At 39.7% G+C, this 16,416-nt stretch overlaps 1 protein-coding gene across 1 annotated transcript in view; it reads right to left on the bottom strand.

Moving 5' to 3' along the window:
- Positions 1-7,542: 7,542 nt before the first annotated feature.
- Positions 7,543-16,416, bottom strand: part of GABRB1 (gamma-aminobutyric acid type A receptor subunit beta1) — a 137,177-nt gene continuing 128,303 nt past the window's right edge. Inside the window, exons 8-9 of the mRNA XM_075025380.1 lie at positions 15,587-15,837; positions 7,543-8,421 (exon numbers count right to left, since the gene is read on the bottom strand). Of these exons, the coding sequence (XP_074881481.1) occupies positions 8,074-8,421; positions 15,587-15,837 (599 nt within the window). The 3' untranslated portion in view covers positions 7,543-8,073. The remainder of the gene's footprint in view (positions 8,422-15,586; positions 15,838-16,416) is intronic.

Genomic DNA, 16,416 nt, shown 5'->3' with positions numbered 1-16,416 from the left:
TTACGTAAAAATAGATTTATAATTACTCTAAGGGTATGTGGTGATGTTTCGCCTTTAGTATCATCCTATATTTGTCCTGTCCTTTACTGCAGCACTGAACAGGAAAGGCTGAAGAATCATTTTTCAATTATTTTTTGCTTTAAAAAAAAGACAGGACAGTTTCCGTTATGATGTGACAGTAATAATTGTGCAATGAGCTGCTTTTTTGTGAGTGTTAGACTTTATTGAAAGTCTGATTATTGTTTATATAACCATCAAAGCAACGTTTTTGACAGGGGACATAGCAACAGTCACGTGAATGGCTAGAGATTGAGAGAAGCACCTGTTGACGAGCAGTTGAGAACTAGCAGCTAAAACTTAGTTGTCATGGAATTGCATTTGAAACGTGCATCCTGACCTTACATCCCTACAGAGACATGAACTGTCCTTGTAAGGCATATAACGGCCTCCAGTAGATGGAAAGGAAAAGGACTAAAAGGAATGGAGAAGAGAGCTTGCTGCTTTGTATCATCTATCAGAAAATGGTTTCATTCCGTCTCTGCTGAGAAGTAGGTACTTTTGGAGCAAGCAAGGTCTCCAGTTGTGACAGGTAAGGCATTTGTAGAGACTGTACCAGGCCAAATGGATGCAAAAAGCTAGAGATTCCACAAAACCCATTATATTGGTGTCAGCTTCAGCATACACTTCGATGAACACAGGTAGACATGAAAAGGTAGTGAATAGGAAAAACGTACACGTGACGGAAACATCTAAAACAAGCTCATGTGGCCAGGAGCTTACCTGTCAAGTATGCCCGGCCATGCTCCCTTCTGGGCTGAAGAACGGGAGGTTAGGTAAGGAAGTTGGAGTTACATTTCCACACAGAGGTTTTCATACAGCGCAGAGCACTGCAGTGCATGTCACAGCCCCTGGAGGAACTGTATGCTGGGACCAGAGTAAAATACAAGAACTGCACCGATAACAAAAGCCGTGGAGGGGCTGTGGTGTGGGGAGCGTCACTCGCAAAGCCACTTGAGTCTGTGACTAAGTGGAGAATCGGGGAAATCTTCTGAAGGCATAGGAATTAGATCAAGGGTGCGGGAGTTTAAAGAGATGCCATTAACATCAAATAACTTTTAATTTTGTCCTTGCCTATCCATTCACTTTGGCCATATCCGTATTTTTCTGTGTTTTTCCAGGCCTGAGCAATTTCTTATTAGCTGGTTATGGTAAGCTGAATGGCTTTGATGTTTGTGCATCCCACCACGCTATCTTGTAACTGTTGTTCCCAGGTGATGCTCCTGCTTTTGTCCTGTTTCAGGGACACGTGTTCATATTCTCCTACTGTTTGCCCCTGCAGAGCAGCTCACTTCTGGGTCCTGCGGTTGTGTGGGCGAAAAAAAGGAAAACAACCATCATAAATACACTGGTGAAACCTCTGTGGTTTGGCAGGTACTTTGTACAGACCCCTCACGCATGTATAAGACCAGATACACAATTTTGTACAGTAGGCTCTTTGAACCAAAAGACCTGATGAAAATAGTACATATAATGGACACACTGTATGAAGTTTTCATTTCAACATGTAAAATGCACTTACAGCAATTCGCATTGCATAAACAGACCTGCAATTTGAATCAGAAAATGCAGCATATCTTGATACACAATATAAAAGTGAATTATAAAAATAATCTTACTTGCCCTCCATTGGCATTCATTGCACTTCATTTCATAGAAATCTTCCCTTGATTTCAGAAAAATCGTGTTTTTCTTGATCAATCATTTCAGCTTTGACCTTGGCACACTAAAGTGAATTAGAATAGGATTTGAGCAGCAAACTGTCAGTATGGAAGTGACTACTGTAATAAAACTGCTTTTGCAACAATGCAATTGTATATGTCAAGAAGCTGTGTTTTTAGAAGATCTATATAAGCGTGTAGGACATTTCTGAGTTCTGGAGCAAGCCTTTCTGACAACAAGCATGCTGAAACACAGTTATGCTTTTATCTGAAAGATGGTTTTAAGAACCAGTAACATCTTGTCCGAAAGTATGCGCACTTTGCTGTCATTTTGAGGTTTGAATTAATATTTATAATGAAGTATTAGCAATAAAGGTATTTTTACTTTTCTGGTACTGGAGAATGCTTTCATAAGTGCATCAAGATAGTTTATAAAGTTTTTTACTTCTTTAAATCCACCTTAATTACATTTGGCAGTATAGTACGCGTCTGCCTGTAAATTTATAGTTTATACTTACTTCAGGAACTCTGCAGAAAGACCAAAAGACGACTACCAAACATAGAAAAGCAGGAAAATCTCACAAAGATTCATCCTTTGGACTTTTACAAGCTTGTGTGGGTCACATCATCAGGCTACTCTGTGGAGAGGTCATCGCAGGAGCAGAACCTGGTGTTTTAAGCTGGTTTGTGGAGGATATACTGGATGTTCAACCCTTCACGTTGTCCATGGCTGGGAATTTTACTCAAAGGTACTCTTCATAGGTGCTGGCACCAGCGGGAGTCCTACATAGAGAAGGCTCTGGCTGTTTTTTAGCATCAGGTTAGTAAGATAATTTAGCTGACAGAAATGAAAGGCTGGAAGGTGTGGAGATTTTTCTGACTGGGAACTACTACAGGTCTACAGGGACTGCTTTGGTGGTGGACTGTCTGGGGGGGAGGATTCCTAGCATCATATAGATTAAATAACTTTTTTTGGATGGCTACAGTAAAAAGGAATTTTGTTTCTTGGGAATACAGAGGTTTCGGATCTCCCATATTTCTGTAGATACTGATTTAGATGGGAGCCAGAGCAAGCGTTGGATGATCTGACAAGAACTGCTATTAACTGCCTTTGTAAAACCCAATCTTGAATTCTTTACCTATGCCAAAATCTCATTCAGCTCTTTCTTGAAATGACAATTTGCCAGCTTTTTTTCGTAAAGCTGCTGTTTGCTGCAGCACACAATATTCAAAGTTAGTTACCTCTGAAAATGTAAAAAAAATCAGGTAATGTGTTTTCAGCTAGATCAAAACAGCAAATGACATTTCAGAGACGGGAACAAGGAAACTGATATGTTCACAGATACAAACAAGGTTGCTGATGCTTTTACTGAAATGCATAGTGTGCCAAAGGAAACCATCTTTATGAACATTTTTGGTGGTGTGATTGATATTTTATACTTTCATGTGAGACTGTGTGGATACGGACAGCCAGTGATGAGTTAAAAGATGTCTTTTAACATCTGCCATTATATTACATTTGCTATGTAATTATTTTAGCTCCTCATTGGTAATGATACTCAAATGCAATTGGATTTTGCCAAGAATAAACGTGTAAAAGAATGACTACCAGGCCATTTCTTAGACTGGAACCAGCACAAGACAAGAAGTGATGTTTTTATAACACTTGGAGACTCAAAATTACTTATAAAATAATTAAAAAATAAACACACCAAGGAGCCAGACAACATAATTAGAGTTCACTCTGCACTCCAGGCAGTAAGTAGATCAAAGTCACCTGGTCTTCCTTTAAGAAATGCCAGATATCTCATTTGTCTCTTATTTTTTTCACCCTGTGCACATACTTTTTGGTATCATTACGCTGAAATTCAGTATTCTTCTGTGATCTCTTGCCTCTTTTGGGCTCCAGGGTGGATGCCCACGGGGGTAGGAAGAAACACACTTGTAAAATCACAGATGTGGGTTTTTATGCTTTGCAATGCAGAAACCATCTAAAAATATTTTTGTACAGAACAGGTATAACACAGCCCTTTTTTTGACTACTAGTCCCAAGGCAGTGTTAGCAACACATCCTCAGTATGTGGGAATTATGAGAAGGGGCAGAGGTTCATTGGTGATGGGAAACAAAAGCAGCTGGTGGAACGTGGTCCCCAGCCCTGCATGACTTTCCTCATGATTTATCTCAAGAAATGCTCTACTTGCAGTACAAGGGGATGGAACATTTTCTGTAAGGGTAAACAAGGTGAACCAGCAGATGACTCCGAAATGGCAAATTCTGTGCTGTTCAGTGGTAGCATAAAGCACAGGAATGTTGTCAGAAATATGCCTATGATATTGAAAATACTATTTTTTTGTCATTAATGAGGTTGGGGTTCATTGAGTCCCTTTCTGCTAGAGAAGAGGGGTGGATTAACATAAGCTTTGTCCTCTGCTCAGCTAGCTTCTTTGCTGAAACCTGTAAGAATGTAGAATCTCATAGATCCTTACTGTTCTGTTATCTTTTGGTTGAAATTACCAATGGATTCAAATATTGTTGGGAGACTCCCAGGTAAGCACACAAACGTACACACTCGGGGACAGTAGAAGCTCCTATCCTTGGGAAACCTAGCTGAAAAGGAGTTCCAGTACAAATTGCATGAGACAACTGCACAAATTTTAAGGGGGTTTAGCTGAAATCTAATTAGCAATAGGACCTTATCTATGCTGATCTTAAGTCTGCTTCCTAAGGGCAGGCAAAATAACTACTGAAGTATAACGGTGATGGAGCTTAGCATTACAGCATTATTCACCTTTATTGCTTAAAGCCAGCCAAATGACTCCAATCAATTGATGGGAAGAGGCTGTGTTTCTTTTGTACTCACTAATTCCTAGCTCTGGATGGCAATGTACATGAGTAACCCATAAACAGCCATAAATAGCCACATTTTTTCCATCTTGTGCCTCCAATAACCACTGCCTTTTGCTTGCTGCCAAGCTATTGCTCTCAAGTGAGAAATATTTTCTTCTGCTTTCTTTCTAATAGTAGTGGAAAGACTGTAGGTTATACACTCTATACCCAAGTTTGGTTTTAATTCTCTCTTGAAGCTTTGAAAGAGGCTTTAATTTAAATCCAATGTGCCTTGCAAGATCATATGCCAAGTTCTGTTTTCTTTACCAGAGCCAGTGGTTAAATGTGTGGATGGGAGCTCAGTGGGAGGGAGGAGATGCTGGCTCTGGGCTGAGATTTTGCCAACCTGCAGTAAGTGGCTCTTACCTCTGTATGTGGTGGGGTTATTAGCCCCTGCTGCAAAACTTTGTGCCAAGAGCTGGCAGCTGTTTCCTCACTCAAGATCGTGGCTTCCAGCTCTTGACGCAGCCAGGTCTTGCTGCGTGCCATTCAAAACTGGCAGCAGGGCTGGGGTTTGTATTGTGCTGAAGGACTCCTGATGCACAAGAGTGGACCATGCTATTTTGGAACATGCCATTCTGAAGGAGTTTTGCATTTGCACTGCTCTTGGTTTGTTAATGGCCCTTCCTCTCTGCTCCATACCCTTTTTTTTTTTTGGCTTGGAACTGTACAATGTAACTGCTTTTAGCCCATGTGCCTGACATCTGTGCCTGAAGTAGCTGGATGATCCATAAGCTAGAAGCTGTGTATGCAGATGCTTGGAGTCTACAAGACAAAATGCTGAAGATCAATAAAGCTGATCTTTGCTCTTGTAATAGAAGGCAAAGGATCCTTTTATTTAACCTAAATTCTTGTTTCAATGCCACGTTGGATGTTGGCTTTTCCTAAATGTCCACCATAGCTGTAAGGAGGGGTTGTAAAGTCTCCGCACCACTGGAACAGCTGGGTTAAATTACTGACCTGTTGTCTGTCTGTGAATATCTTTGGGAAATCAGGTAATGGAAAAACATGGGTCACTGACTGTTGTTTTTCTCAGAGTATTTTATGCTACAAATCTGCAGAATGTATTGCTTGCTTTGAATATTTTTCCATGTATAACCACAAAGCTGGCAAGTTCACTGGCTCATGGACTTACTCTCTCTGTTTGTAAAGTCCGGTGCCAGCTCATTGAATTCAAAACTGTTTAATGGGGTGTGTGTTTGGAATGGACAGCACATACAGCCTCACTGCTGTCTCCCTCCTGGGGGTATTTTTTGCAGTTATGGAAAGTTCAGTTTGCTTAGCATGCAAGACTTCCATATGTTCTGCATATTATTTATTTTATGATGCCAAAATATAGTTGTTAGTTTCCACTATAATATTCTTACCTAAAAATTGTTTAAATTTAACTAAAAAATTAATCAAAATGTCCCATGTGGGATGATATGTGGCAGTTCTTATTTTGCTTGCTGATATGGTGCAAGTGTTGAAAAATTATTTGGAGTTGGTTTAGGGTGGTGATAGGCATACAAGTTGTAGCCTATTCAGAAGAGCCATTTGGCTAAATTAATATTTGTCCTGAATCACCTCAAGTTGTACCCAGTGGCTGATTAATCTGGTAAAATTGTGCAACTCTTTAATAGGATGGAGGTTAAAGGTTGCAGCTGAAGAGACCACATTTGTGCTCCATTGAACTTGGGATGAGACTGGGACATTGGAGCCCACAGAAAAACTGATAACCTCAAGGACCCCCCTAGATTAGCAATGCCAAATGCCTGGTTTGCAGCCTTATATTTTTTATAATGAGTAAATTAAACCTATTCCTTTTCTTGTTTGGTGATTTGTCATTCCAGACCCTTTCTGCAGAAGCCTTCTGCACAAACAAAGGGAAGAGGAAGCAGGTCCTGATCTGTTAGGAGGTCCAGGTCTTGCAGGATGTGACAAACATTAACATGTGGGAGTGTTTAATGTATTATTACATTCTGATTAAAAAGTTGTAATGTCAGCTGGCAATAAGGTCATCAGCTGACCTTACTGCCCGGCAATGAGGAACTGGTGAAGAAGCTTTCCACATTACTCATTTGTATTCCCTACTAACTCCTAACTGTGGGTATTGCTGCCTACTGTCCTGATCAATGTTTCTTTCTGTACCAGCTTTGATAACTTTATTGATAACAATCACCTCGGTACCTACACAGACTCTGTTGGCTTGTATATCTTGACTCTCCTAAAAGTATGAAACACTTTTGATACAAAATAAAATTTAGCTGATAATAGTTCTGTTTCAATAAAATGCTATGTTAGGCACCATAGTGTAAACACTGTTAGGAAAAAACTGGCAATAGAGAAGGGAAATGGATTGGATACAGATAGGAGGTGACTGACCTATTGCTTCTCAGTTGCGTGGACTTTGCTAGCACTTCACCTGCGGCTCCGTGGCTGGAGTTGTGTCAGGCGATAAGCAGCCGGGTGGGGAGAGGCAAGTCCTCAGGAGCAGTGTACCCAATATCACCAGTATGTTGTTAAAAATCAGCCGTATCTCCTTTTCCTCAGCAGAGTAAGGAAATCTGTAGGAAACCGTGTGCAGAACTCTCCTCAGATCTGTTCCAAGACATCTGCCAACGTTTGGGAGATTGTGTTGCAGTTACCAGCCACAGGAAACCTGGGAGTCAAGAAAAGTGGCCACTCTTGGGCTGGGGTATCCCTCGGTAGTTGCTTCCAGGAATGAACACGTGTTTGTTTTCTACCTTTTAATACAAAATTACAGATGACACAATTGTTCTCATCAATTTCAACTTTGCTACTTTGTAGAAATAACAAAATTCCAGTTAGATCCAGTCAGCTGATTCTTTAGTTGAAAACTCAGTGGGTTTTGTCTCTGCTACCCTTTCTTTCTTTTGAAGATCTCTGCCTCTCTGAAAATGTGAATTGACTTTTCCTTGAGTGATACTTCTCACAGACACTATGGAAAAACTTCCTAGTATAACTATTAACTTTAAAATGATGCGTGATGTTATAACCCTTCAAACAGTTATTTCTCCAAATTTCTCTATACTCTAAATGCTGAAAGACTGTGACATAACTACCACTTTGAGTTGTTTTACTGTCTTGTTTGGAAGCATGCTGCTGTGGGCTGCCAATGTGGTAAGAAATACAGTAGGACTAATTTTTATTCCACTTAAAAAAAAAGGTAAAAGTGGGTACAGAAAGGTAACGGGTGATGCACAAACTTTGTAAAAAAAGGTATAGCGCTTTTGCTGAAGATGCTCTTTAAGAGCAGATCTCTACTATTCTGATCTGAATGTGGTGAGGCTGGATTTGTGTTGGTGGGGTTTTTTTGAAAGCTTAAATCTAGAAGTATTCAACGGCTGGGTATCTTACCCTGAACATGTAATATTATGGCTACTGCAGTTCTTCAGAGTTAACAAAACTGAGAAGGAAAAGGAACAAGTCTAATTACGTTAGTCTATGGTAACGTTATTGCATAAATTAGTGGACATAATACAGCCAGTAAACAACATTGAAAAGAATAAATGTGATGGGAAAGACCATTCTGGACCACTTGTCTATCGAGTTAACATCAGTCAAATCAGGGATTTTGACTTTAATCTGGGATGCCCTTCTTCGTAAGCGTCCTTTTTTATGAAGCCTGTGCCTGTCCAGAGCACTCCTACTGTAGAGGTCTCTGCTGGAAGTGGCTCTTCTGTACTGCAGGTTGGCACTGTCGTACGTGTACGTGGTGGCTCGGGGGTCACGGAGGCTCGTGAACACGTCTGAGCTGCTGACGTCATTTCGTATTTCAAGTGGGCTAAGCAGCATGTTTCCATGGGGATCAACCTGTGTCAAGGAAGGAATGTGAATTAGACAAGTTCCTCAGCCAGCTCAAGGTTTCCCAGACAGACGGGTACCTTCTGGCTCTACTGCCGAGGTGCTCCTGGGGCTGCAGTGGCAGTCATGTCTTCTACAGCGTTGACAAAAGTGAAAAGATACTGAATACGCTTTCCTGACTAGTATCAAAATAGCTATTAAGCATCTAAGTACCTGCCATCCTGACCAGGCTCCTTGGTCTGGGACCTTTTAATTCAGTTAGTTATCTCATCCCCTGTAAAGACTTTTCTAATTTTATCTTTAACTTACATCACAGTCTTTATGAAATACTGATTTTTAATATTTGGTGACCTGACACCTGAAGCTTTCACATACTCAAGGTGAAAATAAAGTGTTGCTGTCTCTGCCCGTTTTATACAGTTTTATACAGTTTTAGTGCTGTAGGTTAGTTTCAAAAACAGTTTCGTAACAATGGGTTCCTCGTATGAAAAGCACGTAGGTACATGTGCATTTTATCAGTTATTGTAAAATGCTTGTGATGACAACTATTTCTGGAGAATTACTATATTGCAGAGATTTAAGTCCCTACTCCCCACAGCATACCATTAACTTGCTCATGTGCAGATAGAATAATCCAATTTACTCAATGAAACCTTACATTCAGTTGCATTTTTATAGGTTGGTACCAGAAGCAGTTGCTTCAAATACATTTATCACTTACTTTATTTGTACTGTTAGTTAGTCAGGGCACTGCTTTAAGTACCTCAGCAAAGAACTGGAAACTGCAACTGGTATGTACATGTCTGGTGCAGGCAACTATATATGTGTTTACATAAAATATTTTAACATCGTTGCCTTTTTTATGTATAAATGTAATTAATGATGAATGGCTGCATTACTACCAAGTGTTTACCTTTTCACTCATCTTTAGTTTTCTACATGTTTGTAGTAAAAACTCTTTTAGGAAAAGTTTTTTGGTGTTTCCAGGATGACTTCTGACTTCTCCCTAAAGACTTCCTAGGTGTTTCAAATTCCCAAGTATTTAAACATCCACTGTAGCTCACATGAGGGAAATACACATCAGGACACAGAACTATTAAATGAAACTTCAAAGACTTTGCCTTGAGGCTTGAGTATTAAAATTGTCTTTTGTAAACTGTGGCATTGGACCTACCCCAAATATCCTACAATCTATACCATGGCTCTCTGGGGATGTCTTTATACCAAGGAAAATAATTACTTACTGACAATATCTAGTCTTGTGAAGCACCAGTGATATGCAATGTTTTGTTCGCACTCTGAGCTTTACATTTTTAGCAAGACATAGCAGAGAGAGGAAATGGTATAATAATCTACAGCAGCTTTGAAGTATGTTCAAGAAAAGCTCCAAGCAGAGCACAGGGGGAAATGCAGTCTCTGGGGGTAGCCGCAGAGGAAAGCTGGAAGCCAGAGAAAGCCTCGGTTCCACCTGGCAGCGTGGAAGATGTTCCTTCCCATCACCTGAAGGAGAAAATGTTGCATGATGACTGCTGGCGTATTTACACTATGCCAGACTAAGCACTGAAAACTACTAACTGAAAACAAAGAAGTGAAGGGGCTATTTGCACAAAAGCCACCCAGGAGAGCTGTGGGGAGAAAAGTCTTCTAAATGGAGTAATAAGTCACCACAAATAGAAGATGCTCTAGTCAGGTTTAGCAACTGATTCGGTACACGCTGAAATGAGCATTCAGTGGGAACATCCCAGTTCCCACCACTGTTGAAATATTCTGGGTTAGAGAGGCCAGCTGGTCACAAACCAGCATGGTGTTTGCAATCTTTACTTGAGATATGGGCTACCCAGTTTATACTTTTTAGGTTAAGTCTTCAAATTTAAGCAGAAGGAAGCTCTAAGCTAGGGTTTCCTACTCTCCAGAGGACTGCCATAACTATGGGACTATTCATTACTCCTGAGTTCTGGCATTTTCTGTGGAAAAAGCAACGATCTCAGAGTTGTCTCCGTGTAGAAAGAGAAATTTTTTTAATTCTCGGAAGTTTTGATAGGTCAACCTTTTATTCCCAGCTTTACGAAATAGCTCTTTGAGCTGTCTTTGATTACATAATCTAATGTTTAAGCTAATTGACTTTAGTATTATAATAGTAGTAACAGTAGTGCAAGCATCATTAAGCAGTTATTATAGCTTCTCTTTTGTAAAGACAACTCATAACTGCCTACAACCTAACGTGATTCATAGGGATGTTTCTTAAACTAATATGCCCTGACAGTTTGTTGTAAGCCAAGCAGTGTACAAATTCCCTCTTTAAGTGTTATGAATGAACCTATCGTATTTTAAAATGAGTTTTATTTAAATAATTTTAGGCGGGATGACTTGTATACATCATGAAGCAATTTAGTCTTTGAATTACTGTCTCTGCAATTCAGAGCAAAGGGCCTTACACTGATCTTGAATAAATTAGCTCAGAGAAATATAAAAGCTCTTATTATGTACCTGTGCCAAATTCTCTGCTTTTGTGATGTGAAGCTAGACTAACAGTTAATTTCCCGCATTGTTAAAAACCCTTTCAGAATTTATTGAAGTTTACTCCAAAATATTCTTAAACTTGTGCTGCTGAGGTTTTGTTAATGAAGCATAGGAATTCTACAAATTCCTGTAGGAATCTGGAAAACATGCAAATTGTTAAGGGATGCTCCAAAGAGACTTGTTATTAGTTTTTTTTATATTAACGTTAGAACAAATTAACAGCAAATATGCACACAGAAAAAGCTGTACATTTTCTGTCTTAAAGTCTTTTCTCCCTTACCTAATATGAGGTTACTTGGGGCTTTCTGTTGGTCCTGTTCTGGAGGAAGCCTATGCATCAGAAACAGCAAGCAGGCTTTAGCTCATTCCACCCCATGTCTCAGCGGTGAAGCTCTTTGCCCACATCAGGTATGCACCGCAGTTGTATGCAGTCTTTGACACATTTGCATCGGATGGCATGACAAAAAATGGGGATGAAAGAGACAAGGGTCTGTCTACTCAGTTTTCTGGCCCACTAGCTGGCTGCCTGCTTAGGAGTAGAGCATCTCAGTCCCCTTCTTAGGTAGGAAAGATGAGCCATATCAAGCTCAGAGCAGTTCTTTCTTGCTCAGATATAACACATTTGTTCTTTCAAATACCCCCTTGTTGTTCTTTAACTGGAATGCCCAGATTTTTTTTGCATAAAATGACTATTGCTCAGATGAAAACAGAATTTCTTGCTTAACAAATATTCTGAGCCTAAATATGTGTTTGCATGAACATATACACTTTGTCTTGTTTTCACAATGCATGAATTTTGCCTAAAGTTGTAGAAAGCTGAATAATTGTTTTGGTTTTTTTTTGTCTTTTGAACATATCACGAAGAATATGTGAGGAGGATGTCAAAGCATCTAAAGCTGACGTTGTGTTAGTCATCTGGTATAATTATCAAAGTTTAAATATTCTTCAGATCCATGTATGTAGTGATGCTTCTTGTAATGACATTTATATCTATATTGAGTGTGCATCTATATTGAGTTTATAGATTTTTAATTTTTCGTTTGCACTGGAACTACCTAAAGACTAAATCAGCAAAGGTACATATATATGAATATTCATCAGTGATGAAAAAGCCTTGAGATGTGCTCAGGAAACATCATAAAAAAAGAAATAATAATCTGGCTTGTGTGTTTACTTAGAAAATGATTTTCCTGCTTAGGAGCATCAAATGGTATTGTAAGTGTAAAATATTTAAAGTAATAAAAAACCCCAAAACAACAGACCTGGGTTGGCCACATAAAAAGTAGTCAGTCAGATCTAGGGGAAAAGCATGTTGGCATTCCTTGACAGAGAATGGAATCTCAAATGCTTAGGGCTGTCTGGAATGGATTTTTACCTACCTACTTTTTTTACATTAACTCTTGGGAGATAAAAGGTAAGAACTTTTGTTTTGTCTCAATACAAAAACATCTTTTCTTTCTCTTAAGGTGAGAGATTCAGGGCTGTGTCACTCATATAACCTGTCTTCTTGGAACAAATGCAGTAGTGTTATCACAATATGATCTGCAAAGAAACAAGTTATGCTAAGCAGGGATATACTTATTCAGGTGTGGATTTACTTGAAGTTTGAGCTATTTGTGTGGTTATGTGCTCCCTCCTTTTTGTCCTTCCAATAGCCACTGTACTGGAAAATTGTATATTTTCCTTGGAACCTGTGGCTGGTATCTGGCTTTCCATCCCAGGTGTTTTGTGGTTCACAGAAGGTTTGAAAGGAAGGTGTGATGCTGTGTAGAACTGTGGAGCAAGAGACCACCCGTCACCTGCCTTGTGTTGCCATTCATGAACGCCTTGATGTCTCAGCCCCTTTCCCACTCACACTATGATTGCATCCTATCTCTTTCTCATGCTTAAGAGACATCTTCTGTGTAATGATTATTCACACTATAATTGTCTGGGGAAACAGAAGCAGCTGCATGCATGGACTAAATATTTTCTTGCAGGGTGATTTGTCCTACTTATCTGTAATTATGGTGGTTTCCTCAGTGACATCTATCTTCAAGAAATGGACAAGGAGATATAAATAGTCTTTATGCTTTATTCAGAGAAACAGAAAGCTTGTTTACTACAAATTAATATTTTTTTGCATATTAAAAATTAAAATGGCATAAATTGTGAAACCGGAGAGGCTTTATTTCCACCTTGTTCAGTCTGTAGAGAAAGGGACAGCCACACATGAAACAGCAGTATGGTTTCATTTTCCATCTGGTCTTCTCTATACTGTGTTAATATCACGGTCAGTTTGCTGAGTGTTGCTCACATGTCTAATGCTTTTGTTATCTGGTGAAGGAATTTGAACTCTTTTAGTTGTGGGAGTTGTATGTCAGATGCGAATGAGCATTATCTTCACCTGGCACAAAGAGAGGAAGCGCTGTTACATATCTTCTATTGATTATAGGTCCCTGTATGGATAGGTGGTATGGGTCAAGAGTAAAAGGGAAAAATATATCCTATAGCTGTATATACTTACAGCTGTACTTCTTCTGTGCTCCAGAAAAGCCTTTTCCCTGCTCTGGTACAGGTGTCATAATACAGTGAAAAATCTCAAAACATGATGGAGATGGGCTGGGAGCTGTCTTCACTAGAGATCACATAACCTTACTGTGTTCCACTGCTCAGGTCACGTGCATTCTTCCTGCTGAAGACAGAAATACGGCTGTTGGACATCAGCATTTCCATGCTGAGTAAAATGAATGCTCACAAGGTCCCACATCAATGTATCTCCAGTGGGATAACAAAATCCATTGATATCCATTCATGTGTGTATGTCTGTGTATGTATGCATCTAAAATCACAAACTTGCATTGTACAGGCAGAAAGCCGTCTGCTCACTTAAAGCAGAATGGAATTGCAGTCTAAAGAGTGAACACTTACAAATCCTGGTACAAAGTGTGTATGCTTTCTGTTTTCTGTCAAAAATATGCTGATATATGCATGTGGTGCTCTGAAAAGTTCAAGTGTGGTTGCAAACACTTCCTATTACATTCTGAGTACTGGTCTCAGCACAATCTTTGCCAGCATACCATTTAGAGAAAAACTTTTAGTCATGAGTTAGGGCTTTTTGTTAGTTAAACAAACTCTCCAAATATGTAGGAAAAAGAGCTTACCTGCACTGTTATCCTTTACACTTTCTCATCCTTTACTCAATTCAGTGCACTGGTGCCCATGTAGCCAAGGCTGACCTCTGAAGAAGTGTTGCTTCCCTCTTCATCATGAACCCTTGCTGTGCTGCTTCTCACCTAGGCTGGGTTATCTCAGGAACTGTTGAGGTGCCTGGTCAGAGTTTGTGGGTGTTGTCGGGTTTTTTTTCCTTCCTTACTTTCCGTAGAAATGGATGGACAGTGTCTACACACAACAATCTGTATCGGAGTAGCTTATCTCCTGTGCTCTGTGGAGGACAATACTTTGTGGGACCTTGGAGACTGCTGCAAGCCTCAACTGAATTTGTGCACCCCCTGTAATAAAGCATCTCCTACACATTGGGACAGGAGGTGAATACAAGTAAGGACTTTTAGTGGGCTCATGAATTCACTGAGGACATGATGACTCTGTTAATGATGCTGAGCTGTAGTGGTGTGGCTGCTGGGACACAAGACACACAGCTCCAGAACTAATAAAATATCAGAGAGTTTCTGAAAAGCATTTCCTGACATGTATGTGAAATTGCAACCATGCATAAAGCTAAAGTCTTACCTATTAGAGTTTTACGTGTCAATCTCATTCTTCAAGCCGAATAGGGGTCTCAAATATAGTTTTGTCCAAATGTTATCACCACTGGCCACAACAGTACAGAATTTTATAGGACAGCCTGGGTAAGATCTCATTAATACTTGGATGTAACATATTGTAAGAAAAGCAGAGAACAGAAGAAAATTTTTGGCTCATTAGGATATGTATTTTCCTCTGAGTCATACTGGGCCAAATACACCTGAGGGAAGTGTTTATTTCTGAAAAACTGGGAAAAAATGGAATAGGTTTATAGAAGTTTGCAAGTGCTCAGTGGTGTACTACTAAATTAAACTCTTCCCTGTTAAAAAAAATGTCCGTAGTATTACTTCTTGGAGTTTGTCTGGCTTGTTTTTTAAGAGGGAGTAGCTGTGGTCTGTTTGAATTTAGCCTGAGGGAAAAATCCTGATATCTGTGTAAGTTGTTATAACCTAGCAGCATCCTCCTTGCATTCCTGGAAGCTCAGTGGTGTGGGCTTCATTCAAAACTCACTGAAGCAACAGTGTCTGTCTTTGCTTTCTATTTTTGGTGAAGTTTCTGTGTGTAAAGAGGAACTATATAATAAACATTTCTTCTATAACACCTTCTAGAGCAAAGAAATGTACAGTTGAAATGGTAAATATTTAACTTTCTTGTACCCTTGTATTTCTTCTGTGCTGCAAAGAAATACTTGTTCTGAATACTCATTTCCATTTTCTGTAGTTTCTTACTCTGTTTTCAGTTGAAGACAGAAAAAAAATATGTTGCTGTAATCTCCTTAAAATATGATTTTTCTCTAGACAATCTCAAATGCTTTTGCATATGTGTTCAAACTGCACTCATCTCTATCGTCATATACATCAACATTGTCACAGTAGAAATAATGTTTGAAAAGTTAGCTTGAACATTTTACCTGGACTCTATTTGTTTCCAGTCTGCTCTTCTCGCCTGTAGCTTGTCTTGCCCTGCCTGCTGCCTTTTTTTGACGTTGGGGTCCTTTCCCAAAGAATATGTAGTTTACAAAGGCATATTCCAGCAAGGCCAGGAACACAAACACAAAGCATCCCATCAGGTAAATATCTATTGCCTTGACGTAGGGAATCTTTGGCAAGGTCTCTCTGAGGTGGGTGCTGATGGTGGTCATGGTCAGCACAGTTGTGATTCCTGCGAAAGGAAGAAAAAGGCGTTGACTAACAAGACAGGGAAGGAGATTTGAGCATGAAAAGCATAATGACAGCATTGCATGGCTACCATGCACTTCTCATGCAGATGACTTAGTTACGTGATCAGATTCTTATCAGCCAAGGGAATGCATTTTGCAGGACTGGAAAGGACGATATCCTTGTGGGCCTGCTGATAGCACCTTCCTTGGCTTTCCATGCAACGGAGGGTGAATGAAATAGCCTTCAAAAGCCCAGGCTATCTTGGTACATCTTGCCTTAATTTTTACAATAACTCTGCTAGGGAACGTGGTGTTAGCTGACCTGGATAGCAAAGAGTTGGTCACTGTTCTTTCTATGTGAGTAAATGCTTCTCACTTTACTTACAGCAGTAGCCCTGCTTGACCCCATAGGGTGGCTTGCATTGCTCTGGGGAAATGGAATGAGTATCTAGCTTTTGACTGAAACCAGAGGATTGAAAGGAGAAAGGGAAGCTTTATGATAAAGTGATGGTCTTTGATGAACAGAAAGGGATACATATTCTTGTGCCAAAACAGCTTTCCTTGTTAAAGGGGTGCTCACA

Source organism: Buteo buteo, chromosome 1, assembly GCF_964188355.1.
Source record: "Buteo buteo chromosome 1, bButBut1.hap1.1, whole genome shotgun sequence".
Classification (NCBI taxonomy): Eukaryota; Metazoa; Chordata; class Aves; order Accipitriformes; family Accipitridae; genus Buteo; species Buteo buteo.
The sequence above is the reverse complement of the archived record's forward strand: the minus strand, read 5'-3'. Positions and strand labels throughout refer to the sequence as shown.